Source organism: Pleurodeles waltl, chromosome 6 (assembly GCF_031143425.1).
Source record: "Pleurodeles waltl isolate 20211129_DDA chromosome 6, aPleWal1.hap1.20221129, whole genome shotgun sequence".
NCBI classification, from domain to species: domain Eukaryota; kingdom Metazoa; phylum Chordata; class Amphibia; order Caudata; family Salamandridae; genus Pleurodeles; species Pleurodeles waltl.
The window spans coordinates 605,098,500-605,124,993 of record NC_090445.1 but is presented as its reverse complement, the minus strand read 5'-3'; the positions used below and the strand labels follow the sequence as shown (position 1 = coordinate 605,124,993).

The 26,494-nt window shown below is 43.2% G+C and overlaps 1 protein-coding gene across 2 annotated transcripts in view; it reads right to left on the bottom strand.

Annotated features, from left to right (window-relative positions):
* Positions 1 to 26,494, bottom strand: part of CELSR2 (cadherin EGF LAG seven-pass G-type receptor 2) — a 301,695-nt gene that overhangs the window by 36,962 nt on the left and 238,239 nt on the right. For both annotated transcript variants that reach the window (XM_069238878.1, XM_069238877.1), the window contains exons 27-31: positions 25,187 to 25,266; positions 24,113 to 24,239; positions 17,312 to 17,428; positions 16,230 to 16,360; positions 5,662 to 5,735 (exon numbers count right to left, since the gene is read on the bottom strand). In XM_069238878.1, the coding sequence (XP_069094979.1) occupies positions 5,662 to 5,735; positions 16,230 to 16,360; positions 17,312 to 17,428; positions 24,113 to 24,239; positions 25,187 to 25,266 (529 nt within the window). The remainder of the gene's footprint in view (positions 1 to 5,661; positions 5,736 to 16,229; positions 16,361 to 17,311; positions 17,429 to 24,112; positions 24,240 to 25,186; positions 25,267 to 26,494) is intronic.

Below are 26,494 nucleotides of genomic sequence, written 5' to 3'. Positions count from 1 at the left end.
CAAACAAATGATGATGGCCTTGACCAGCCTGTTGCTTTCATTAGCAGGAGGTTACTCCCCAGGGAGCAGCGTTGGAGTACCATTGAGAGGGAGGCCTTTGCTGTGGTTTGGTCCCTGAAGAAGCTGAGACCATACCTCTTTGGGACTCACTTCCTAGTTCAAACTGACCACAGACCTCTCAAATGGCTGATGCAAATGAAAGGTGAAAATCCTAAACTGTTGAGGTGGTCCATCTCCCTACAGGGAATGGACTTTATAGTGGAACACAGACCTGGGACTGCCCATGCCAATGCAGATGGCCTTTCCAGGTTCTTCCACTTAGAAAATGAAGACTCTCTTGGGAAAGGTTAGTCTCATCCTCTTTCGTTTGGGGGGGGGTTGTGTAAGGAAATGCCTCCTTGGCATGGTTGCCCCCTGACTTTTTGCCTTTGCTGATGCTATGTTTACAATTGAAAGTGTGCTGAGGCCTGCTAACCAGGCCCCAGCACCAGTGTTCTTTCCCTAACCTGTACTTTTGTACCCACAATTGGCAGACCCTGGCATCCAGATAAGTCCCTTGTATCTGGTACTTCTAGTACCAAGGGCCCTGATGCCAAGGAAGGTCTCTAAGGGCTGCAGCATGTCTTATGCCACCCTGGAGACCTCTCACTCAGCACAGACACACTGCTTGCCAGCTTGTGTGTGCTAGTGAGGACAAAACGAGTAAGTCGACATGGCACTCCCCTCAGGGTGCCATGCCAGCCTCTCACTGCCTATGCAGTATAGGTAAGACACCCCTCTAGCAGGCCTTACAGCCCTAAGGCAGGGTGCACTATACCATAGGTGAGGGTACCAGTGCATGAGCATGGTACCCCTACAGTGTCTAAACAAAACCTTAGACATTGTAAGTGCAGGGTAGCCATAAGAGTATATGGTCTGGGAGTCTGTCAAACACGAACTCCACAGCACCATAATGGCTACACTGAAAACTGGGAAGTTTGGTATCAAACTTCTCAGCACAATAAATGCACACTGATGCCAGTGTACATTTTATTGTAAAATACACCACAGAGGGCACCTTAGAGGTGCCCCCTGAAACTTAACCGACTGTCTGTGTAGGCTGACTAGTTCCAGCAGCCTGCCACACCAGAGACATGTTGCTGGCCCCATGGGGAGAGTGCCTTTGTCACTCTGAGGCCAGTAACAAAGCCTGCACTGGGTGGAGATGCTAACACCTCCCCCAGGCAGGAACTGTGACACCTGGCGGTGAGCCTCAAAGGCTCACCCCTTTGTCACAGCCCAGCAGGGCACTCCAGCTTAGTGGAGTTGCCCGCCCCCTCCGGCCACGGCCCCCACTTTTGGCGGCAAGGCTGGAGGGAACAAAGAAAGCAACAAGGAGGAGTCACTGCCCAGTCAGGACAGCCCCTAAGGTGTCCTGAGCTGAAGTGACTCTAACTTTTAGAAATCCTCCATCTTGCAGATGGAGGATTCCCCCAATAGGGTTAGGATTGTGACCCCCTCCCCTTGGGAGGAGGCACAAAGAGGGTGTACCCACCCTCAGGGCTAGTAGCCATTGGCTACTAACCCCCCAGACCTAAACACGCCCTTAAATTTAGTATTTAAGGGCTACCCTGAACCCTAGAAAATTAGATTCCTGCAACTACAAGAAGAAGGACCGCCTAGCTGAAAACCCCTGCAGAGGAAGACCAGAAGACGACAACTGCCTTGGCTCCAGAAACTCACCGGCCTGTCTCCTGCCTTCCAAAGATCCTGCTCCAGCGACGCCTTCCAAAGGGACCAGCGACCTCGACATCCTCTGAGGACTGCCCCTGCTTCGAAAAGACAAGAAACTCCCGAGGACAGCGGACCTGCTCCAAGAAAGGCTGCAACTTTGTTTCCAGCAGCCTTGAAAGAACCCTGCAAGCTCCCCGCAAGAAGCGTGAGACTTGCAACACTGCACCCGGCGACCCCGACTCGGCTGGTGGAGATCCAACACCTCAGGAGGGACCCCAGGACTACTCTGATACTGTGAGTACCAAAACCTGTCCCCCCTGAGCCCCCACAGCGCCGCCTGCAGAGGGAATCCCGAGGCTTCCCCTGACCGCGACTCTTTGAATCCAAAGTCCCGACGCCTGGGAGAGACCCTGCACCCGCAGCCCCCAGGACCTGAAGGACCGGACTTTCACTGGAGAAGTGACCCCCAGGAGTCCCTCTCCCTAGTGGAGGTTTCCCCGAGGAACCCCCCCCTTGCCTGCCTGCAGCGCTGAAGAGATCCCGAGATCTCTCATAAACTAACATTGCGAACCCGACGCTTGTTTCTACACTGCACCCGGCCGCCCCCGCGCCGCTGAGGGTGAAATTTCTGTGTGGGCTTGTGTCCCCCCCGGTGCCCTACAAAACCCCTCTGGTCTGCCCTCCGAAGACGCGGGTACTTACCTGCAAGCAGACCGGAACCGGGGCACCCCCTTCTCTCCATTCTAGCCTATGTGTTTTGGGCACCACTTTGAACTCTGCACCTGACCGGCCCTGAGCTGCTGGTGTGGTGACTTTGGGGTTGCTCTGAATCCCCAACGGTGGGCTACCTTGGACCAAGAACTGAACCCTGTAAGTGTCCTACTTACCTGGTAAAACTAACAAAAACTTACCTCCCCCAGGAACTGTGAAAATTGCACTGTGTCCACTTTTAAAACAGCTATTTGTCAATAACTTGAAAAGTATACATGCAATTTTTATGATTTAAAGTTCCTAATGTACTTACCTGCAATACCTTTCAAACAAGATATTACATGTTAAATTTGAACCTGTGGTTCTTAAAATAAACTAAGAAAAGATATTTTTCTATACAAAAACCTATTGGCTGGATTTGTCTCTGAGTGTGTGTACCTCATTTATTGTCTATGTGTATGTACAACAAATGCTTAACACTACTCCTTGGATAAGCTTACTGCTCGACCACACTACCACAAAATAGAGCATTAGTATTATCTCTTTTTACCACTATTTTACCTCTAAGGGGAACCCTTGGACTCTGTGCATGCTATTCCTTACTTTGAAATAGCACATACAGAGCCAACTTCCTACAAGCCTCCTTATACCTAACTTTAATATCAGGGTGGTATGTTTCCCCCTCTGTCTTTCTAAGAGCTTACACTTTTTCTTGCCATCTTTAAGTGTTTCTTAAACCAAGGGCAAGATGGCTAAGCTTTACATAAGGACTGCTGAATTTCAGGCACCAGTTCACGGGCAGTAGTGCTAATCCATCTGTCCAGAAGACAGACTTCTCATGCAATATCACCTGAAAGAGAAGAAGCACTTTCTTCAACTCCTCTAATGAACTTTTCTGGCTGGAGTTTACGAAACACTCTAGAAACATAGGGCGTTATTTCTTTTTGCAGCTGAACTTTCCCTACGGTCACTCATTTAAATGTAATCAAATAGTGGTCAGTCCAAACTTGCGGGATGGGAGAACCCACATCTGGTGACTTATTCGAAAATATCTGATCCAGCGCATGCCTTGCTTGGTGCTAAGAGCAAATTGAGACAGAGCTAGTGAGGATATTACCTCAGGATCTGCCTTTTTGTCAATATGAAGGTTAAAGTCTCCCAGTAGGACAAAATGGGAATACCTCAGGACCAAATGGGCAAAGGCACTGCATAGAGAATTGAGAAATGGAGCCGCAGGTCTATATACTAAAACCCTCATCAAGGATTGATGAGAGAAAAGAGAGAGGCAAAAACCAAGTGCCTCCGCACCCTCCAGACCCACTATTAGGAGTGCTACACAACTAAAGTTATCTCTGTAGATCATGGCTAACACTCCTCCTCTTCTGTGCAAGTAGTCCCTATTATATATTTTGTATCCCTTCGGAATCGCTGTAAAGATTGCAGGGTAAGAAGATCCAGGTAACCAGGTTTCAGTTGAAAACAAAACATCCAGCTTAACATCACATTGAAAATCAAAAATATTAGCAGTATGTTTAGACAATGACCGAACATTAATCAAGGCTGCCAAGAAATCTGACTTTGATCTAGACTTGAGTTTAAATGGTAGAATGTGTTCCTCAGTGTGCAATGCGCAGTTAATGTGAAAACCGCACTGGGTACAAAAGTAGTTAAACAGGCAGGTGGTAAAGGGCTTTAAAGTACATTTCTGTGCTGGAGCTAAACTAATTAGTTGCTCTGAGCTATAGCAGACCCGCACCTTACCTTCTGGTGGTCCCTGAGCAAAGTGGCTGGCACTGGCTGCTGATGGGCGCAGACTGGCCTGCACAGATCTGCGTGCTGTCCTAAATACATATGGCCAACGGGAATCTAGATCGCTCACTACCAAAAATGGTGGCTCTAGCTGTCCAGAAAGAGTAAAAATGGCCAGAAAGCTCCCCCTTTGTTTTTAGCTGCTTCCTCGTGGTTTACTCACAGATTGTGTAAAATTCAAGCAGTGCAAAACAGCAAATTCAGTGCCAAGTTTGTGAACAGTTTTTAAAAGCAGGTTAAAAATCAGATTAAAACTATTCAGCTCCAGAGGACAAAACTTTCAGTGCAGTTGCGTCCCCGCCAAGTGCTGTCCTAAATACATATGGAAAGCGGGAAGCTAGAGCACACACTACCCAAAGTGGCGGCTCTCGCTGTCCTGATCAAGTAAAAATGGCCAGAAAGCTTTACCTTTATTTTTATTAGCTGCTCCCTCGTGCTTTCCCCCAGATTGTGTAAAATTAAAGCAACACAAAACTGCAAAATCAGTGCCGATTTTGTAAACTGTTTTTTAAAAGCAAGTTCAAAATCAGATAAAAACAATTGAGCCCCACGGGACAAAACCTTCAGTATGTCACATACATTATGAAAAACTGGATTTTTGAGATAAGCTTTGTTTTTTTTTCCATAGGTGAGAAATTGTTTCCCATTGGCCGTCTCAGACTCAATAATTCTCACATGAATTACAGCCTAAAGTGAGGAGAGAATGAGGGTATAATGAACAGGCTACGTCCATCTCTTGATTACCTTTCATAATTGCTAGTACTATGACCTCTGTCCATTGAAAAGACAAGGATCCACCTATCACAAAAAGCCACTTAGTCTCGCTGGTTCCTGCAGCTGTCCTTTCCACTGGTGTTATCCAGCTTGTCAATACTGACAGACAAGGGCAGTCAGTAACCATCCAATTCTTTGTAACCACCAGGTACATTTCCTTGTATGTTGCTAGGAAAAGGGGCACGCTTGCACATGACCAGTTTTGGCTTACAGTTTGCAAAATATGCTTTTTAGACAGAATGATGTTGTGACACGCAATGTACTTTGACAGATTACGTCCCTCCCCACCCATAGAACCACACACAAAGCCTGCTACATTGTAATCTGCAAGCTCTGCAAGGGGGACATGTTTCATACATTAGGCCTAAAGGCCAGGCAACACAAATATCCTCTATGCAACATTCACTACCCAAAAGAAGAACACAGAAAGGAAAGGTCCCCTGAGCACCTCACTGAAGCCAGTGCGCCAACAACAGGATAAAGAATGATCTCATGCACAATTCAAAGGGAATTATAAAGTTGGTGAGACACAGAATAATCCTGTTAGTCTGCGGCAAGTGCGCAGACTTCCCATAGATATGCACTTTTCAAGTGGGGGGTGATGCCATAAGGAGATCAATATTGAGGAAGAGGGGGAGAAGAAAGTGCTCTTACCACCATGCTGGCCCTTGGTCTCCAGAAAGAGGGTGTTGGGGTCTATCTGGCCATTATTAAGACCAGAGTCCTCTCTGGGGAAAACAGATATGATGTTTCTTAGTATTATAAGATCAAATTATCACAATAACAACCTTATTCACAGTACTGAAAATATCACACACTTCATCAACTTTGATTATAAGTACACACATTAGTTGCTTTTTTCTCTGTATATACATGGAAACAACCACATAAGGCATCTGTTTGGTATGTCAACCTTAGATGAAGATTCACCTCTAGCACACATCTGCCTGTTATCAATTTAAACATACAATGAGAAAGTTGGTACGACTGTAGAACTTGGAGAGTGTCAGGAGGCTAGCAAGGGGACACTACTTGCATACTCATTTTGTGATGAGCTTTCCTAGTTTTACAACCTAAACTGTTTAGTAAAACAGTTAAGATATGTTTACCACAACGTTCTTTTATTTTTGCAATTTTCCATAAAAAGAAAGCTTAGCATTTTCTAATTTTGACTCTATCCCTTACCTTTTAGTGGTAACGTGTTACTACGGATTTACTGTCCCACAAGGCAATATGCCCAATTAATCCACCTTTAGGATAGTCTCAAAAGGAGACATCACAAACACCCTTACAGCTCTTGTGCTAACTGCCAGCAAAGACAACATCCAGCCTTTCACCATCATGACACCCCTCACCAAAGAAGCACTCACGCTTCTTACAACATCGAGCATCCCTCTTACAATGGTTTATTAATGGACCCTCTCAAAAGAGCACTGATAACTAAATGAAAGCAAAAAAAACATCCCTTGTCTGTGGCCTGGTAACTACCAACTCTGCATCTCTCTAGAGTTCATTAAAAGATAAAAAAAAAAAAAAGACAATTATTCAACTAGATAAGCATGAACTTTCTTCTATACAACTTTCAGTCCATAGTCAGACCATGCTTCAGCACTGAGACAGCTAAGATTCAAGTTGTGGCTAGTTCCCTTGTGTAGGTGGGCAACCCTGGACTCTTTGCTGTAGGTGACCTCTCAAACAGCCTATGACACTGCTGATGCTTGGAATCACAGAATCTACACTTCAATGGTTCTTATCCTACATATCAGATCAACACTGATTCATAATAATGGCCAACGACAGACTCCATCTTGATTAGTTCCACAAGGTTCCATGTTCTCCAAGTAATCTTCACTCTATACTTGGACACTCTCAGAGTACTCCTTGCCTAATGTGGAAACATGATTCACCAATATGGAGAAGATGTGCAAGTTTATCTCCAAGCCAACACAATCAAGGACATCTACTTCCTCATCATCATCCAAGTATGGATGTCAAGTCCCTATCTGAAGCTGAAATTGACCAATAAGGAGTTCATCTTGATTGGCACCAAACATACTCAAATATATATATGGTACATATTTGGCTCTCCAACATAAAACAGTGCTAAAATAAAATAATTATTTGAAGTCTTGACTTGTCAATAAGTTGCCAGAAAAAGTAAAGCACTCGGAAAAAAAAGAATGCTCATTTTCTGGGATGGACTTTTTCCCAAGAACACTTAATTCTAAACTAATTATGCTTCTGAGATCATTTCAATTATTAAGTAATTATTGATATGTGTATTTCTGCCCAAGTGTTGCAAGGAGTATTTCAGCTAACCCTTGTATGAAAATGCATAAAAAAGTGTTTAGTTTACTCTAGAAAAACAATTAGAGTGTGCGATAAACTAGTACCTTAGCTGCTCTTTGTTGGTCTTCTTTCAACTTTTTAATGTGGGTCTTGATTTTGACTGTAAGGAGCCTTACAGAAGTTAGAATGGTATATTCGAGTACTTAAAATAGTACTCCTGTAGTAATATTTTATGTGCTCTTATATGCCTTTGTGAATTGGCCTCATAACATCTAAAATGGGAATATTCCTTACATTTTTACTAATGTAAAGATGGATGTTTCGGGCCGAAGTACAACAGCATGTAGGAGCACGAAAATGAGTACCCATGGGGTGCTATCCCCCATACTCCTAATTACTTCTGTGAATCGACCCATCACTTTTTTTTCTCTAATTGTCCTGCAGTGCTGATTCAAGCATGTATGGTGGAGCTAAGCCTTCAATACAATCTGCGAAACCTAAACATGAGCCAATGGAGACTCTGGCTCTGTGTGTGAGAACGTTGGTGTATGGTGCTGTGGTATTCGACTAAATCATACTAAGCTTCTAGCTACTGCACAGAAACCCCTGCAGTGGCATTTTCAAGTACGTTCATGACTTCCTACAGTCACTAATATGCTCTTCATTTTTGCACCTTTCCACACATTTACCCATATCCTAACGCAATAGTTGTCACAAAACATTTATATTTTCAATGCAGTCTCAGCCATGGCATTTAACTGCCACAGTATTATCCACTCCACTACAGCCATCATCCACACTCAATACCCATCAGTGGGTGATATTTGCTTTTGCAGAGGCCAAAGATGGCAGCTGTTGCGAGTACTTCGAAAGGAGCTCTCTGGCAATCCTTATTGGTGAGCTACGAATACACATAGTTGTCTGTCTCCATTAAAAAAAGGAAAATGCTGCTTACCCTGTAAGCATCTGTTCATTACGTGTAGTGCTGTAGATTCACATGATAAGCATACGCCTGACATCTAATGTTGGGCTCTGATGTTTGCAAATAGTTCTTCTAAGAAGAATTCTTTCAAATCACAAGATATTGTTTGACTCCTCCTCTTGGTGTACATTGTGCATAAGCACCAATTCCATGTTGGATTGTTTATGCACCGCGGGTGAGAGTATGTGTGGTGTCTCAATGCAGGCATGGTAAGCAGGAAACCTGCACAAATACAGGCTTCTGGGGAGGAGGGCGGGAGCATGTGAATCTACAGCACTACGAGCTATGAGTAGATGCTTACAGGAAGAGTAGCATTTTCCTCTCCCATAGAGTGTGGCTGTAGATACACATGCTCAGCACAGACTATAAAACAGGGCCCCCAGAAACAGTAGCTAGCATGAGGATGATGCAGATGTCTGGAATAAGGATCTTCACACCATATGGCCCATCATGGCCTGTCGATGGGCTAAGAAGTCCATGCAGTAGTGCTTGGTAAAGGTGTGTGATGTTGATCAAATGGCTACCTTACACATACTGGCTAGCAGGGTGTTTCCTGAGAAGCCATGGTCACTCCTATCTTAAGAGTGGAGTGCACCCTGGAGGGAACAGGTAGCACTCTTTGCTTTGCAGTGGCAGTTTTGGATGTATGTGACTATCCACTTACCTATGCTTGTTTTGGACATAAGATGCCATTTGTGAGTCTTCCCAAAGGCAAGAAAGAGTGAATCAGATTTACAGAAAGGCTTTGTCCTGTCGATATAATACATAAGAGCTTTTTTCACAGCAGTTTGTGCAGTGCTGTTCCAGAAACTGAATCCGGTTGCAGGAAGAAAACTCAGAGTGCCACTGTTTGGTTGAGGTCAAAAGGTGATACCACCTTAGGGAAGAACTTAGGATTAGTTCTAAGAATGACACTGTCCGTGTCGACCTGGGTGAAGGGCTCATGTAGGGCGATCGCCTCCAATTAACTAATGCGCATGAGTTAGGTAATGGCCACCAAAAAGGCCACCTTCTTGGAGAGGAACTGAAGAGGGCATGGGTGCAAAGGTTCAAAGGGTGGTTCCATAAGGCATGTGAGGAATACATTGACATTTCATATAGCGCAAGAGGTACTCTTGGGGGTATGACCCTCTTGAAACCCTCCAATAAAGCCTTAACAGCTGGAACTCTAAAGAGGGATGACTGTTCCCTACTTTGCATGTAGGCTGCAACTGCAGTTAAGTGTAAATGAATGGAGGGGTATGCGAGGCCTGCATGCCACAGAAGTATGGGTTAGCCAATGATGTTCTGGATGGTAGCTTTGGAGGGTCCAGGTTTTTGGAAATAAAGTCGTGAACAAACCTCTTCCCTATCACAGAGTAGCATACCTGTGTAGTGGGACAGCAAGCTTCCCTTAAAATGGACATATATTTCTGAGGAAGACTGAAGTACCTGAATTCTACGACCTCATGTGCCAAACTGCAAAGGTGAGCTGTCCAGGATGGGGATGCCTGACTCGATGCAGTCTCTGTATGAGAAGATCCAGACTAACTGGGAGCCTCTAGTGAGGGTGCATGGCCATCTCCAGGATTGGATTGATTAATTTATGACTGATTTATAGAATGTATACAAGTGCTAAACATCTAATTCGGGAATGAAGTGTCCTGGCGCTAGAATGGTAATAAAAGCAGAGAAAAGCCCAAATAGAAGGGATCAGGAAAACGCTATGCAGTGAGAAACAAAGTCAGAACAGTGAAGATGTTATTAGTGAACAAACAGGACTTAGGATCTTTTCTAAACAACCCAAGGTTCTGTTGGGGGCAGAGGGCCAAAGGAAGTTCTGTTCCAAGACTTTGCTGTCCATTCGGAAACCGGCCTCCAATTCTAGCCTTCCAAAACGTAGGGGTGACAAACAGATGGGCCTGGCGGGATCTTAAGTCGCGTATTGGGAAATATCAGGCAAATAAGGAGCCAGGTAGACGTGCTGATATTGCTTATGAAGAATTTTATGACAGAAGCAGAGTGCTTTGATTTGGGATCTTTTCTAGGCTGGGAGCCAGTGTAGTCAACTCACTGGAGATAGGAGTAGATTTCTTTGAGCCCAGCACCAACCTGGCTGCTGCATTTTGAAGCAATTGTAAATAATGAAAAATGTACCTAGGTAGTCCTACAATAGAGTGAATTACAGTAATCAATTGCCAATAGAATCAAAGTTTGTACCAGATGTTCTCTCACAGAGGCAGGTATAAAAGGTATAAAAGGGAGGTTCTTCCTGATAATAAGGACTATTTTATCCCACATTACTTGGATGAAACCTTTGAGGGCAAGATGAATGGCTAGCAACTCCCAAGTAGTGGCAGTCCTGTTGTTGAGAGGTCCACATTCTGTGCACAGTGATGTTGATGAAATGGGCACCCAACCCTGTTAGGGAGGCATCATTGGTAATGCTTTGGTATGGGGTCTGGGGTCTGCAAAATGCCTGCCTTCCAACATGTTGTCCACCACTGCAAAAAGCAGTGCATCCTGGCCTGTGCCAATACTAGATCTTCCCAATGACCCTCTGTTTGGAACCACTGAACTGTGAGGCACTTTTTGCAGGGGGAGCATATGAAGCCTTCCATGGTCTACAATGGCAATACACAACTGTCAGCTGACAACTGAGCTGAGAAGAGGATGCAGCTTCTGAATAGCCACCAACCCCAGGCTGCGGAGCATGGACACCGCCGTCTGTGTATGGCCTGGACATTGAAGTCAGCTGCTGATCTTGATCAGCCATTTGTCAAACTAGGGAAAGATGTGAATGCACCCATTTACAAATGAACAGCGCCCACTGTAGACACTACTTGAACAACCTTAAGAGTCAAGGTGACTGAATTGGTAATGTTGTCCACTCATCACAAAGAAAGGGTACAGTTGATGAGCAAGTTGGGTAGTTATGTGAAAATAGGTGTCCTTGAGTTCAAGCACCATCATGTATTTGCCATTTTGGAGACATGGGATGACATCCTGTAGAGTTGTCATGCGAAAATGCTTTGACAGGGGATGGTGGTTGAGAGGCCATGAGGTCAAGGATAGGGTTGAAGGAGCTATATTGTTTGGGGGGGATAAGAAAGTAGAGAGAGTAAAAGCTGCTTCTTTGATGCTGTGGCTTCCTTCCGTAGGAGGGCATGCACGTCTTTCTGAAAGAGGCAGAGGTGTTCCTTGCTAACAGCATATGTACGTGTGGTAAATTGGGAAGGGTTGTCTGTAGTTGGAGGCAACAGTCGTGCTGGACCACTGCTAGAACCCATTAGTAGGGTGAAAGAGGAAATCAGGTATCCTCCCCCAACAAGTTATCAGGCAGGAGGAGGCAGAGAAAGTCACTGTCTGGAGGTGGCAGCTCCTTTATAGGAGCTACCTTTACACTCTGTTCCCGGCTTGCTGGTGGAAAAACTACAGCTGCCTCTAATAGAAGTGAGGCTGCTCGGGTGAGATTATGTTTGGTCCTTCCCTAGGTTGTTGCCTACAAAATGAGTCCTTGTATGGTGTAGTTCCCATCACCCCTATAGATTTTACTGCCTCTGTATCTTTCTTTATTTTCTCCACCATCTTATCAACCTGTGGCCGAAATTGATGTTCTTTGTGAAACGGGAGACTGAGGACATGCTGCTGCACCTCAGACTTGAACCCAGAGATAGAGCTAGGTGTGGCATCTGAGGATGATGCTGGGATTGAGGATTCTAGAGGCTGAGTCATCAGCATCTAATGCACAGCAAATACAGGAGTTTAAAATAATCTTGCCCTCAGACACAATGTCCTCCTATTATATTCCTCTGAGAGATGTTTAAGGAGTTCCTGCACCTCCCCTCAATCCTCCTTATCATATCTAGATACAAGTGGCACGGAATAGACTATGAGCGAATGTTACTGGCCTGACTACTGCTCTATTGCCCACCACATTAATCTTTTTGATCTGTGTGACTGGTGGAGGAACATCAGCAGTGGCCTGGGCAGAAGTCCACTTGAAGGCAGTGTTTATCAATGTAGAGTTGGAAGTAACCTGGCCTTTAATGTAAGAAGGATCGCTTGGGGAGCATTTAAAATTTTCTTTACCTGCAGTGTGACTACATTCGGCTTGAAACTATCAGGAGCAGACTTTAGCATGCCTTTTAGTTTTGGCCAATTTGCATGGTCTCCTCAGCTTTTGACAGCTTATCCACGAGGAAGTTATCCTCCTAATGGGTGATGTGCATATCAACATTATAGAAGGCTGTGACCCTTTGAATAACCTCATGATTTGCTATTTTGTCATCATGAGGTGAATCCTCTATTGGGTAATACGTTATGTATGGGGAGTCTGTATTATAATCACCCCAGGGATCATCAGTGGGTGCTGAACTGAGGGCTGGTCACAGGGGTCGAAAAGGCCTAAGGATGTGTTGGCTCTGAGTAGGGGAGAAGGGACTTCAGCCCCCGCTCCCCCGGACAGGTCTGGTGAAGGGAGTGAGGGTTGTGTGCATGGATGTGGTGGTGGGAGAAGAGGTAGGTGTGGCAACTTAAACAGAAGTGGGATTTGTGACAGAGGAAGAGGACTAGAGGCTCTGTCCTTGAGCTTCTTCAGTGCTGGCTCGGAGAAGTGAGGCTTCAAAAAAGGCTCCCCCACAAGGTTCAGTGTCCTCCTTCCAAGAAGGTGTTCTGGAGGCACCAGTGGAGAAGGTTTTGCTTAAATCTTGCCTGCAACAGGGCAAATGAACAGGCTCTTTTGCCTGGCATTGAATTCCTGCTGCAGTCTTTCACGAATTGGAGGCCTGACGTCCTTGGATCTGATCATCAAGAGAGGCTTTGAGGGCAGCTTTTACTTCAGCTTTGATGTCATGGAAAGTTTCTGTAGCAACCGAGTCTTGTTCACAGGTGCAGGTGGAGCCTATGTTGCGAGCTTCCGGTTTGGCTCCCATGGAGCGGATTGGGCTTGACAGTTGATGGGAGTTGTTGCCTTTGGGTGGAAGCTTGCTCTGATCTGAGGCGTTTATCCCAGTGCCAACTTGAACCCGAAGGAGGTGGGGGCCTTTGAGCTGAGTTTTGTTTGCGTTCTTGCTTGGGGATCGATACCAGACTCCCGCAGAAGCACTGCTTTTTCTCAGTGTGGGACTTCTTTTGTGGCCCCAACTTGGTGGTATGGATCTCGTGGGGAGACGCCATACTCACAACCCGAGGCATGGTCTTGGTGCCTGGGACACTGGTGTTCAGCGCTGGCCTGATGCCCTTCATCTTCTCATGCGCCAAAGCACTAGAAGTCCCTGTTTCTGGATTGAGTGTGGGATGCAGGGCCAGGAGACCAGACAGGTTGGCGTCTTCCTGTTCTTCAGCACCAATGGGATCTCCTTCCCCTGAGATGTCCGGGGTCTCTTATGCAATCTGTTGATATATCTTCCATTTTGCACAGCTCCGCTCCCTTCAGTACCTTACTGACTTTTTGGATCAGAAGGTGAGACACGATGCACAGGAGTCGTCATCACAGTCGGGGTATGCACAAATTATATGATTTGTGGTGGTCCATTCACGGAAATTTGGCATTGTTGGGGGGGAGGCAGTTTTGAAAAGGTGTCCATTCCATCAAACAAGCGAGATCACATTCTCTATGGATAGTGGACTGGAGGCAGAACTCAGGCCCTGATGGACGCAAGGTTGTCAATGCCCAGGGTGTCAACAACCGTTTTCAATACTTCTGAAAATATTCATGTGTCGAGGAGATAAAGGGACTGGAGGTCAGACAAATCAAACATGACAGGCTAAAAAAGGAACCAAATGGGGCTGTTGCATGCTAAATGCGTTTCAACAATCTATTTGTGTATCTTCAAAATGTATACTAACAGGAGGAATCACACCACATCTTGTAACTCAGAAGACGTCTCAGAAGAAAAAGAACTTGCAAATATCTGAGTTCAACACTAGATGACAGGAATACAGTCACACATCCTACAAACATATTTATTGACTTAAACTACTGTGCTTATATTTACTTTTTACAGTGGCAATGTTTTTGAAGTACAATGAAAACTCTGCTAAATGCCGTTTTGAGGAATTCCTCCCTGGAAGTTATCAAATAGTATGTCGCTTAAAACCCTGCACACTCTAGTTCACAGATCACTATCAATACAAAAGAAAGCAAATGAAGGTGGCCTTTGCTGATCATCTTCCTACAGTGGTTCATAGCGTTACGGTGAATTAATCCCATTAAGGTAGCACAGCTACGCCTATCCCAAAGCTGAAGTCTGCCCATGAAGTTAACTATTCATCAACAAGAGAACAAATAGAGCTTTAGCTTGTATATTTAACAGTGTTATATGTCAAAGTACAGTGCACATTTGTAGAACTCTTATGCCTTTTTAGAGTACTTTAAACAGTACATAAGAGAGCAAACTGTGCAACACCATTAAGTATGTTATAGTATAGCCAGAGCAACAAACATGTCTTATGTTTTTTTCCCAAAGATGACAGACCATACCCTAGGGATAGTCCTTATTATATCACTAGACATACCAACATTTTGCATTTATTTTATTTACTGTTTTTATTAAAGCGAACGAAAGTTATAAACTCTTCCTTTGTCTTTGCTTGGTACTCCTGGAGGGCTATCGTTTACATATAAACAATGGAATAGTTAAGAAGTCTAGATTTTAAAGGAAAGGTGTCAATACTTTCGGAAATGCAGAATAAAAATACATGCAATTGTTTCAAAAGAGCTGGATGTCCTGTTATTTTTTTTAAACTGAAAGAGGAAAAAGTGGCTCATAGTGGCACTCTAATATATCTGACAAAGAGAGGATAACCCGTGTTGAAAAAAGCTGCAACTTAGAGAGGGGAAATATAGGCCAGGCCTCCTATTAAATTATTTACATATTTTCTTGTCTCTTATTTAATTTGGAGCTTGCTTTTAAAAATAGGACTAACAATGAAGTGATAAATGCAGAAAGACGTATTTCTAAAGTCTGTATTCAGGCGAATATAACTAAAAGTTGAGTCCAGGTATATGAAAGATAAAGTAACATTTCGGGAGAATACAACTGTGGCACTTAACAGGAATATATGTCTGATTATTTTGCATTGTATTGTAGGCAGTAGTGCTGGAACAATTTTCAGAACTGGGAAGCAGGGTGCTGCCATCAAATTTTACGTCACTGAAGTCATAGACATTGTGAAAAATGCAATCATCACATAAAGAATATGTGTAGCAAATGAGCCATGGCAATTCAGCAGGAGAGTGGTATATATAGCTGGCGGTGTACTTTGGCAAACACAGCCAAATATTCCTAAAGCATGGTGTGGTAGCACACACTCATTTACCGAGAGCACATTTTCCATTGAAATGGCTACCAAAGTTGCACAGAAATGCAGTGTTACTGATAAAACTATATATCCCACAAACAATGTGTGGAAATCGAGTTTCATGATTATTTATCATCTGCATATGGCCAAGTAAAGTATCTTGATTTATTTTCATTGTATTAAAATCTTTGTTTCCATCATGCTTCAGAATTACTAAACATGTTTCATTTGTGCTTTCCCAACTTCTGATATATTTTGAGTAATTTGTAAAGTTCATTTACAGGTATTTACATTTTGTTGTGTATTGCAAAACAAATTACATCCTACTGCCTTTCCTTTCACACTTTCTGTAACCTAGTAATTTGTCCCTTCAGTTCAACAAAATGATCTCCCTTTGCTGTTAAAGAAAGAAAAGTAAACACCAGTCTCCAAGACTAAGCAGAAATGTGACAGTAAACATAGCCTCACATTTGACCTCTGTCTTCGAAAACAGATTGGAAAAGATGAAAACAAAATGTTAAAACATCTTTATTGCTCATTCGCCTTTGTTTAAAGTATGTGATTAAAATAATTTTACAGGAGTGTGTGGTGACCACAGCACAGTAGTAATACAAGAAGGTACAAACAGCTCTGCTTTCTACAGCCTGAGACTTAATGGCGTGATTACCTGAGCACAAATGGTAGGTAACTGTGCTGGCTCTTGCCCGAATGGATAGTACTATGCAGCGATCCTGTGGACTCCCCGAAGGGCATGTGATAGAGACGTCCATCCACGTATGTGCTGTTGCAGTTGTAGGACTGTAAGGCATCAAGGGATAAAAGAAAATAAATTATAATTAGCTTGATTACCCTGAAAGAGGCACTGAATGACATATCAACTGAAGGTGATGAGGGATAGCCATTGGTGCAAGAGTTGCTGCAGAAATAAAACCAGACAAGTCACAGCAGACAGTAAAATCAGTGGTGTAGTTCCATTCTTTCTAAGTACAACTCTAACTGAGCCCTCGGATGGAAAAGTACAGCAAACCAAACATCCTAATGATGACAAACAAAAATACCAACCCTCATCATGGAGTTTCCATCAGCAATCAATGCTCAAGCAAAAATTTGCCAGGTTAAATTTAACTTTGAAAGAAAACGTGAAGTTATGAAAGCTATGGAATACCATGCAAACACAACCAGGATATCAAAAAGGAAATCATAAGAAGCATTCCCACTACACCTGTCAACAAGAAATTATGGTGTTATGTGTATTTGTAAAGTGCACTATCACCTGCAAGGGTATCCTGGAGCTGGTCATGTGTGTGAGCCTAGCCCTGCCTACGGTGGGTTGTTCAATTGAAAAGCCAGGTCTTCAGCTTCTTGCGGAATTCAAGACGAGAGATCAGACATGGTGTTGGCCTATATTATAATCTGAGACAGGGTCCGAACGAGTCTGCAGTCCAAGTTTCTGCAGTCATTGTGCATATTCAGCATCAGACCTGGCAAAAACCCACTCCAGGGCCTGATGACATTTTTTCAAGATGAGTAACTCTCATATTGGATTAATCCAAACAAGAAGCTAACAGTAATATTTAATTTAGAGCTTATGTAGTGTTTGACCAAACATGCGCAGGTACAACACATTCACACAAGCAACATGAAAGTCTTGGGCTTTAGTTATGTGAATGTGAGCCCTCAGGAAGCAGAGAGGAATATGTGCAGATAGACTGGTGTGGAACTGGAGCATACTTCTCATTTGTTACTTACAGATGTCAGGGTTGATTTGGTAGTGACATTGGGTTCTTGCTTCTTACTGAAGGCATACTTCAGAGCCTTCCTAACTTCCTTACTGAAGACGATGGAGAAGAAGAAAATGAATGGACCCTGTGTGGTGTTAAAGGTAAAAAGAAGTGCATCACTATTAACCAGATCACTATTTGATGCGAGAATCATACAGTCAAAGAATTAACATAAGAGTTTAGCACACACAAAACAGACAAAGTTGCTATGACCTGGGCACTAATTCCAAGGACTAAGAGGCAATAACTATGTTGAACAGACTACGAAAAATGTTGGTTTTTAATGCCGCTGACCTGTATTTCTTAGTTTTACTGCAAAAGAGATAGTTTGCTTTCTTAGTTATCACATGCTGCACTTTGCATTGCCTTTATAAAGTTGGCTTTATAAAACTGCCACTTGTATGTAGTCACCCTCCACAAAATCAAACAGGAACAAACAGCAACACCAAATTGAGCATGAGGTCCTACAAACAGTTGACAAAAGCTTAAAGTTTTCCTTCTTACAGCACAACTGCAATACATTTTACATGATAATATTAGGTGACTCTTAGCTGTACATGTCCCTGGTTTAAAGGTGAGTTAATAACGTAGAGAAATCTCTAAACAGAAGCTGTATCCACGTTTTCAGTTCAGGGTGTAGTTCTTAGCTCCCTCAAAAGTGTATTGATGTGTCAAATCCGTCTCCAAACTAGAAAAGAGCTGAAGACCCATCTCTATAATGAACACATCATGATGCAGTAACACTTTGTATCTGCTCCCAGAACTCAGCTACCTCTCAAACCACTTGTTGACTCTATATTTACCTCTCATACTGATTAGTGTTATGGTGCCTTTTGGTTAGGTTTGTACTATACGAATAAAAATCCATGCATAAAACAAATGTCTTCCTTATTCAGTGAAGTAGACTCAAACTTGTTACCAAATTCTTTTTACTGTATGTTGGTTATTCATTTTGTTTATACAAAGCTATGCAAAATAATCTACCAGTTGCCTATAAAAATGCACATTTAGCAGGTGTGATGGAAAGTTACTTATTTGTTGCCACCTATTTTCAGCTTCTTCCTGGAGTAGCGCCACATGCTGTCTATAAACCTGCCTTCTGAAACAGCAAGTTCGTTTTTAAGGTATGTGTATAGACTATAAAGACTCGTCATAGGTTAAGAGTCTGAAACCTCGTCTTTGAGCATTGGCACACATAAGGAGGGCTAAGCCAACTGAATGTTTCATTGCATCCGGTAGGCAAGGACATTTTGTTTAATTGGAAGTAACACATAGTAACTATTGCTGACTGGTACTCTGGCGACATATAAAGAAAAGAGTAGCGGAAACCACAAGCAGTGGTATATTCCTGTGTCTCTCAAAATACAAGAAGAGCCTCACAGAGCATAGGAATATGAAGAACCATCCCTCTCATTCTTATAGTATGCCCTGTGATGCCTGTCCTGCATGGCCGAGGAACGCCTTGATGTATTTAAAGTTTAAACACAGCCTGGTTTTAAGCTGGCCTGTCCTTTTGCCCTCCCAATGTTACCACTTTGACTCTGGTACAAAAATACACCTTTTAGTAAGCGTAAGTTTTCTCTGTTACATTCAGTTCTTCTTGAGATGGGGCTCGGTGGATCGGGCAGAGGAGAGTTATAGTTGATGGAACATGAAACAGAGGTCCAGTCGAATGACCTAAATGTATACTTATGACCTCAACTACCATTTTGCCTTTCTCGCCCACTGTTCAGCTTATATTAGTGAAGAACTGTCTTTCTTTGATCACAACTCCAATTGAATGGTGGCAAAAATTAGGCACGTTTTTATACAAAAAATGTTTTTATATTGTGCTTGCTAGCACAGCTGTTGCTGTTTTGTAGTGTTGATGACCATAGTGTACCTCACAGAGAGCAGCAGCCATAAATTCTCCCCGGGTGCACACGACAAGCGCAATAAAACAAAGGTGGTGCAAAGGCCTTTGTCCTTGAAATTAAAGCAATTAGGTAGACTGCACTGTCAAAAAGAAAAAAGGTGCATTTTCTGCATCAAACGGGAGCACTGTAGGGAAAATAAGGACAAACTGCACCATAGGAAGCACTGGTTATGCGCATCCTCAAGTTAGGGCCACCTAACTGGAATTTGGTCACAATCCATCTGAGTCTCCTTGTCTATTAAAAGGACCAAAGTGGTCATCACAATTCTACTTGCAACATTTATCTATTAGTACAGAAATATTTTACCCAATATGAAGGACTGGCAAAAACTGCACACCTCTACAATTCAGTGTTGTTATTCACTGGCATACATATGTTCACCTTTCTGAAAGGCTGCATAGAGAGACACCACTCCTCTGTAATTATAAACATTGCAAAATCAAAGGTACAGACTTCAGGATGACTTATTTAAAAGGATGACCCTGAAATAAATGGTGGCCTGAAGTTCACTTGTTCAAAACTATACAAGGCTGACTCAGCCTTCCAACTGACGTTGGGTAAATGGAAAAGTGGATTTTTATGTGGTGTTGTTGTGGGATATTACCATATAATAAAGTCACAATCTCTGTCAGGTCCAGTTAAGTTCCTTAATAAAACCTTTAGCTCAGTCCTGGGTAGCTATAGCACACAGAGCAGGCAGGTGTAATCAAAGGAACAAGTTTAAAGCAAACCCAAAACAGACAATAAGTAAGAAACACAACATACGGAAAATCTGACACTAATTTACAAAAATAGGTTTCTTTTTTTAAACAGGCATCAAAACGACAGAAATGTATTAAGGGAAAACGGAGATATGGTTGTTCAAAGTTAACATAAATCACTGTTGAAGGCAATGAACCACGGCAAGTAGCTTAGCGGTTTTTAGCAAATGGCTTAGAACGGCTACTAAAACTCTCTTGGAGTTGCCACAACGGGTTGGGAGCCGGTCAGAGGGACTACTTAGGTACAAGAAGACAGCTATCTGTTGGGTCCAGCAGTCTCTGGGTCCTCATTGAATTTTTATTGCTTACTGCAGTCCAGCAAAGTAATAGTCCTGATGCTGTGAATACAGGATGCTTAAGAGTTGCTTCCAGGGCCACCCTTGGGTCCACAAATGTCAGGGGTCATCTTCAACCTCAGGACTCGATCTCCCACAAAGCAGCAGTGGAGTCTAGTGCAGATCGAGTTGCAACTGGTCATCTAGTCTCCTGGTTATAGCAGTCTCAGCGATTACTTGCAGGTAAGTACATCTTCCTTCTCTGGGGCCCAGAGTCTACTCTGACTTCCAGTCAAGGCTCAAACGACCATGGGGGCACCTGGTGACAATCAAGGCTTGGTCTCCCAAGCTACAATTTGGCATTAATTGATGGGCAGGCATTCCTGGGCAACTGGGCTCAAGGATGCAGGCTTCGCTAGCGTTTGTAGTCCTGATGCTTAAAAGGGGCTAGCCACCTAGCCCTAGGAGTCACTTCTTCTGTTATGGGACAAGTGGAGCTCTTTTCCAAGAGTGGACACAGCAGGCACAGTACTCTTTGCAGGTCCCTCAGGTGCAGGAGATGCAGTCCAGTCTTTGGTGCAGCCACTCTTTGCTGGGTCCAGGGAACAGCAGAGCAGCCCTTCTTCTGTCTTCTTTCCAGTCCAGTAGTGATCTCAGAACTGTGTGCCAGGAGTGCCACTTTTATGCCATGTTCATTTTTGCAGGAGTGGAGGACTCACTAACCAATGGAGTAACAGTTCCCATGGAGCAACCCTTCCCACTTTACATCACTTCCTGAGGGTTTGGCGAAGAACAATCCCAGATTACCCTTCTCTTCCAGAATCCAAGATGGCTCAGGTCTTCTCTTGTGTGGAGCTCTGGGCATAACCCTAGGGTGTACCTAGCATAATAAGCCTCTCCTCCTGGAAAACCAGTTCAACCACAAGTTTTCTCTCTTTGGAAGAGATAACAGTCTGTCCCCTACACAATGAAGGGGGCAGGACAAGAGGTGACAAACATAGCCTCTTTGAAGTCGGGTCATCTGAGGCGACAGGCTGGAAGTCATCCTGCTGGAGGAGGTCACACCTCCTCCTCCCAGGAATTCTCTTTGTTCCTGTTTTTGGGAGCAGTTTGCATTTCCTAGCGGGGGCAGCCTTTTGTCGTAGGTAACAACTACTGTAGATAGTCAGCAAGGGTTACCGAATGTTCAGCCAACAAAGTCACCTTCCTATTAAAGTTACCTTAAATCAGATCTCAGCAATGAGTCAAGTTGAATGTAACATTTAATTTGATACCTTGGAGTGATATCTTTAGTAGTCCTAAATGGAACTCAGCACTTAGAGCAGTAGCTCATGCAACTCCATGTTAACCAATTTTGAGTTTTTGCTGTCAGGGCATGTCAAACACGAGAGGAACATGCCCCTTTTCTTAATATATAGCACCATGCTTTATGTATAGGCCCTCAAGAGGGATGACTTATAGATACAAAAAGGAAGGTCTGGACCTGGCCAAAGGGGTTATTTTGGCAGGTTGAGTTGGCTGTCTGAAGCTGTCTCATTAGCCCCACTAGGCTCCAATGGCAGATCTAGAGCCATGTTTTTAATTTGTCATAACAGTGGTGGCCCAATAAATGCTGCAGTCCCCAGGTGACATTTAACTTACTAGCCTTGGGTACCAACAATACCACATACTAGGGTCTTATTAAGTAAGGTAGCTATGCCAATTAGGGATTAGCCAATTTAATATACATGTTTAAGGGGTCTGAGCACATGCACTGGTGCCTTGGCAGCAGTACACTACAGAGTAAAGAAACAGCAGCATCCGTCCACAATTTGAGGGGGTCATGGGTGATCATACAAAAAGAGGCATTTGCCTACAGAGTACCACTCTAATTAGATAATAGTAACACATCATGTTTACAACACTCCAAAACTGCATAAGAGCAAAAGAAGACGATACATAAAGAAACAGGTTACTAAATATTCACAAAAAACCCATGCTTGCTTCCTGGGTGAATTCACCTCATCTTGATTGAAATATGGCGTTCTACTCTATGTTATTTCTTATAACATGATGGGCACTTTTTAATTTTCCTGCTTTATCGGCCATCTTCTGAAAATAATTTCCTCAAAAATGGGGATAGAAGACACAATGCTTCATCACTTCTGCATCACAGTTTGTGAAAACTGACAAATTTAGATCACATCCCCATCCCCTCCCACTTTCTCTGGCTTGTCCCAAGACCCTATCCTTTCACGTCTTATTTTTAACCTCTACTTGGAACCTCTTGGTCCAATGCTTCTTGAGATTGGAACACCAATCCATCATTATGCCAATGACACCCAAATATATTTTTTCAGACATCTTCATCCTCAAATTATTCATGGGAAACCTAGGAAAATGGATGAGTGTATTCTGTCTTACAGGTTCCCCCTCAAACTGAATTCCTCTTGCTACACCCACAAAACATACCTTCTCTAGTTCATCCATCGGCATATAATCTTACTGACCTGGGCTTCGCACTAAAATACTGCCCTGTGCTAAGTCCTTAGAGTTCACTATTGACCATAATATGTCTATGTTAGCACACATCTCCAGTCTAATCAAGTCTGCATTATTCCAACTCCAGCTCCTAAAGAAAATCTAATCCTTCATCCTTCCTGAAGTTTTCAAGAAGGAGGACGGCAGCAGCACTATGCTTGCAGGTTTCTTAAAGTCTAATCTCACACCCTCATGACCATGCCACAGATGGCCACTCCCTTTGTCACATGCACAAAAATTCTTATCACATCAACCCCAGACTGAAGACCTCAACTAGTTACCATTAGATGCTATAATTAATTTTGAAATGCCTTGCATCACTCATAACTCCACACATCTAGGTCTACCCACCTACCTGAATAATAAAATCAAGAGCAAGCGAAAGTACCAGGAACCTGTCTTGTATGATTACGGAAAACTGAAAGTAAAAACAAATCCAAATCCCTGACTCAGGCATTCTCATGCTAAGCCCTCGAGAACAGCCTGCATTAGGACCCAAGGATCAACAACCTCCTTCACTTCAGAAAACAAAACGGACAACTGACCTATTCAGATCAAATATGTAACACCTTTCTCCTTGACAGTCCCTGCCTCCCCCACACCCTCCTAACCAGTCATCTTCGTTCACTGTACTGTTTTCTGGTTCGTTACATTGTCTATGTGGCTATGCTATATAAATACAAAAACAAAATAAATAAATAAAAATCTTCATTGAATGTGCTATATTTAGACAATTCTCTTACAACTTGCAAGCGATGTGACCTGTTGTGCGTATTGTCGGCTTTTAACCAGGCCCACTGCACACCCATCACTTTCACTCATTTGTGCGCTTGCCTTTCAAAAATCCTTTAGCATCATTGGTAAATGCTTTAGGTTTGTCCTTCCCTGGGGAGGTTTTGTTACCCCCTTGCAGACTGACTCTGTTACATGGATAATTGCACGACTGCCGATATGTTTGACTGCGAGCAAACTTTTTTTTTTGTGTCTCTCCTTTGCACTCATGCTCATGGCGGCCATGGCACTTTGCATCAGCTTATTTATGGCAACTAATGTTTTACTTTTCATTTTCAATTTATGTGGCAAGAAAAATACAGTTAGGAATTTACAATGCCAATAGCTCTAACTGGAGCACATTTGAGACCCCTTGCATTGAAAAAGCTTGTTTTTATGTGGGGACAGGATGAAATTCATGAAGGACAAAATTCGTGCAAATGTTTGTACCAGATCAGTGTGTGAAGCATGAATTCTGTAGCACTTACATACTAACAGCTTTGCAACACTAAGCTCTCAAACATACCTGGATGCAGTTAGCTCCTGCAAAGATGTAATGGAAGACAATTGTGTCGCTATTCACAGAAAGCAGTGCGAGGAGCCAAGTAGCACTGACCAGCACTAGTACCACTAATGCGGTCTGCATGCCAGACCTGTAACAAGCAACAAAGAAAAAATAGTTATCAATGATCCGCAGTCTGGCCTGCTAAGGAAACCTATGATGCAAGGGGAAGTGTATGAGATCTAGTGAACAAAATAACGCACAGCAAAGGTCCCCAGGGCCTACTCAATGCACAAAATACCCAGAGAAGAGGAGGATATGTGGTCTCCCATGCATTAGCAATTGCAAGAGTGGGTCTGACAACTACACTACAGACAGTGAAAGGGTCTGAGATATACTCCAGGCAATGGGAATGATCTCATATCTCTGTTACGTAAATGAATGGCACTTCAGACAATAGGAAGGGTATGTTATCTCATCTTTGCAAACAGTGGCAATGCAATGAGATGTACACTACATGAATTATTAAGAATATGAGATCTGCATTAAGCAAATGCTGGGAAGAGTCTGAGAGCAACTCTTTACAAGCTATGAGGGATATGAGATGTACTCAGAACAAGCAATGGGGAAGATCTGAGATGTAACGGACACAATCTACTGTATGGAAACAATGAATCGTCTATTATCTGCTCTAAGCAGACTACTTCTAAAATTGCTAACTTTCTTTGAAACAGAACCGCTATCTACCTGGACTCAAAGGGTATTGTCTGGCTATTTCTTGGTATATGAAAATTAATTTTATTACTGCCAACATTTTTTTGAGAGACAATGATCACGGGCACACTCCATCCATTGAACCATCACCCACAGGCTGAGGCTTTCTCCCATGATCGCCTACTCTTCCCACTCTTGACAGCAGAATGGTTGCAAAAAATCTTCAAATGGAATTTGTTCAACTGAATAAAATTACAAGCAGAAACAGTCACTGTGTAGGTGATATTACACAGTTTGGGTTTTTTGTAACATCTGTATTTTGTCTCAGCCCCGTCCTTGATTTACCACAAAGGATGCTTCATTACCCTACATGCGGTTACTCACGCTGTGCCACGCTTTTCAAATCCTTGACGCTGTGCAAAGCAGGCTGCTTTGCTGGCCAGAATGTAGAGGAAAACACTCATCTGTTAGAAAGCAAATGGAAACAAAATGTATGTGATGAAATAATAAAAAGAGATCACCTTTATAACCCCTTCCTAACACGTCGAAGTCAGTGCCACTCGCCATGAAAATGCTCTATGTGATGGGCATGCATGTCTCCTCTCATAAGTGTAAGTGATATTACACTGGTTTCAGTGGTTTCCTTAACCAGTGAATTTAAACCTGCAGCAGGGAACACATTCTTGCTATTCATATTTTGTTGATTTATAGATGGTGAATTTGAGAGTATTGATTTCGATACGAAGTCCTTCATTTAGCAATTGCTGAGGAAATCAGCGGCTCCAGCAGTGCAAGCTTTTCTGAGATACAGAAAACACGGATGAAACAGCAAGCAACATTGCAAGCGCCTCTGACATTCATAAGACTCAGGCCCTAGAGCAGGGACCTCCAACTGGTAGCTTCGGAACTACTGGTAGCTCGCCAGAACACTGTAAAGTAGCTCCTATAAATGCAGTCCAGCACAGAAGGTAAGTGGGAGAGTCTAGCCACACTGAATAAGGTAGAATTGCACATCTCTGGACCTTTATGATGGCAGCCAGAAAAGCCAATGTCAGAGTCAAATACACACTCTGTGACAGCCTACGGGACTTGCAACATGACCACGTCTGCACTCTCAATTTTGCAGTCTCACATGGAAATGTGTCAATCTGCAAGACCCACTCTATCATCTGTATTTTGAATAAGTGATATGCTGATTCCGGCTGACGGTATTCTGTTGCTCGAAATCATGGCATACATCTGGGTGGTCACTACTATGGACATATCTTATGCAGTCACTACGGAACCAAAAAGCAAATTAGTAGCTTCGGACTTTTTTTTAATTAATCAGAAGTAGCTCTCATTATTATAGAATAGCTTGGGACTTCTTTTTATTAATCAGAAGTAGCTCTCATTATAGAAAAGGATGGCGGCACCTGCCCTATACTGATACCATCAAGAAGTTCAGCAAAAGAAGCAGCAGTCAAACTTCCCACACAAAATTGGCAGAAGCCATCTAGAAGACCCTGGATTAACCATTAGATACTTATGTATCCTGTGGCCTCCAGAACACGAGTTTGATTACTGCGAAGGCCAACTAAGACTTCCATAATTTTGAGATTGGCAAATTAAGGACTATTAAATAGAATAAGGGTATCACCTGTTACTTACAGGACTTAGAAATGGAAGAAGGGTGCCACGCAGTGCTACATT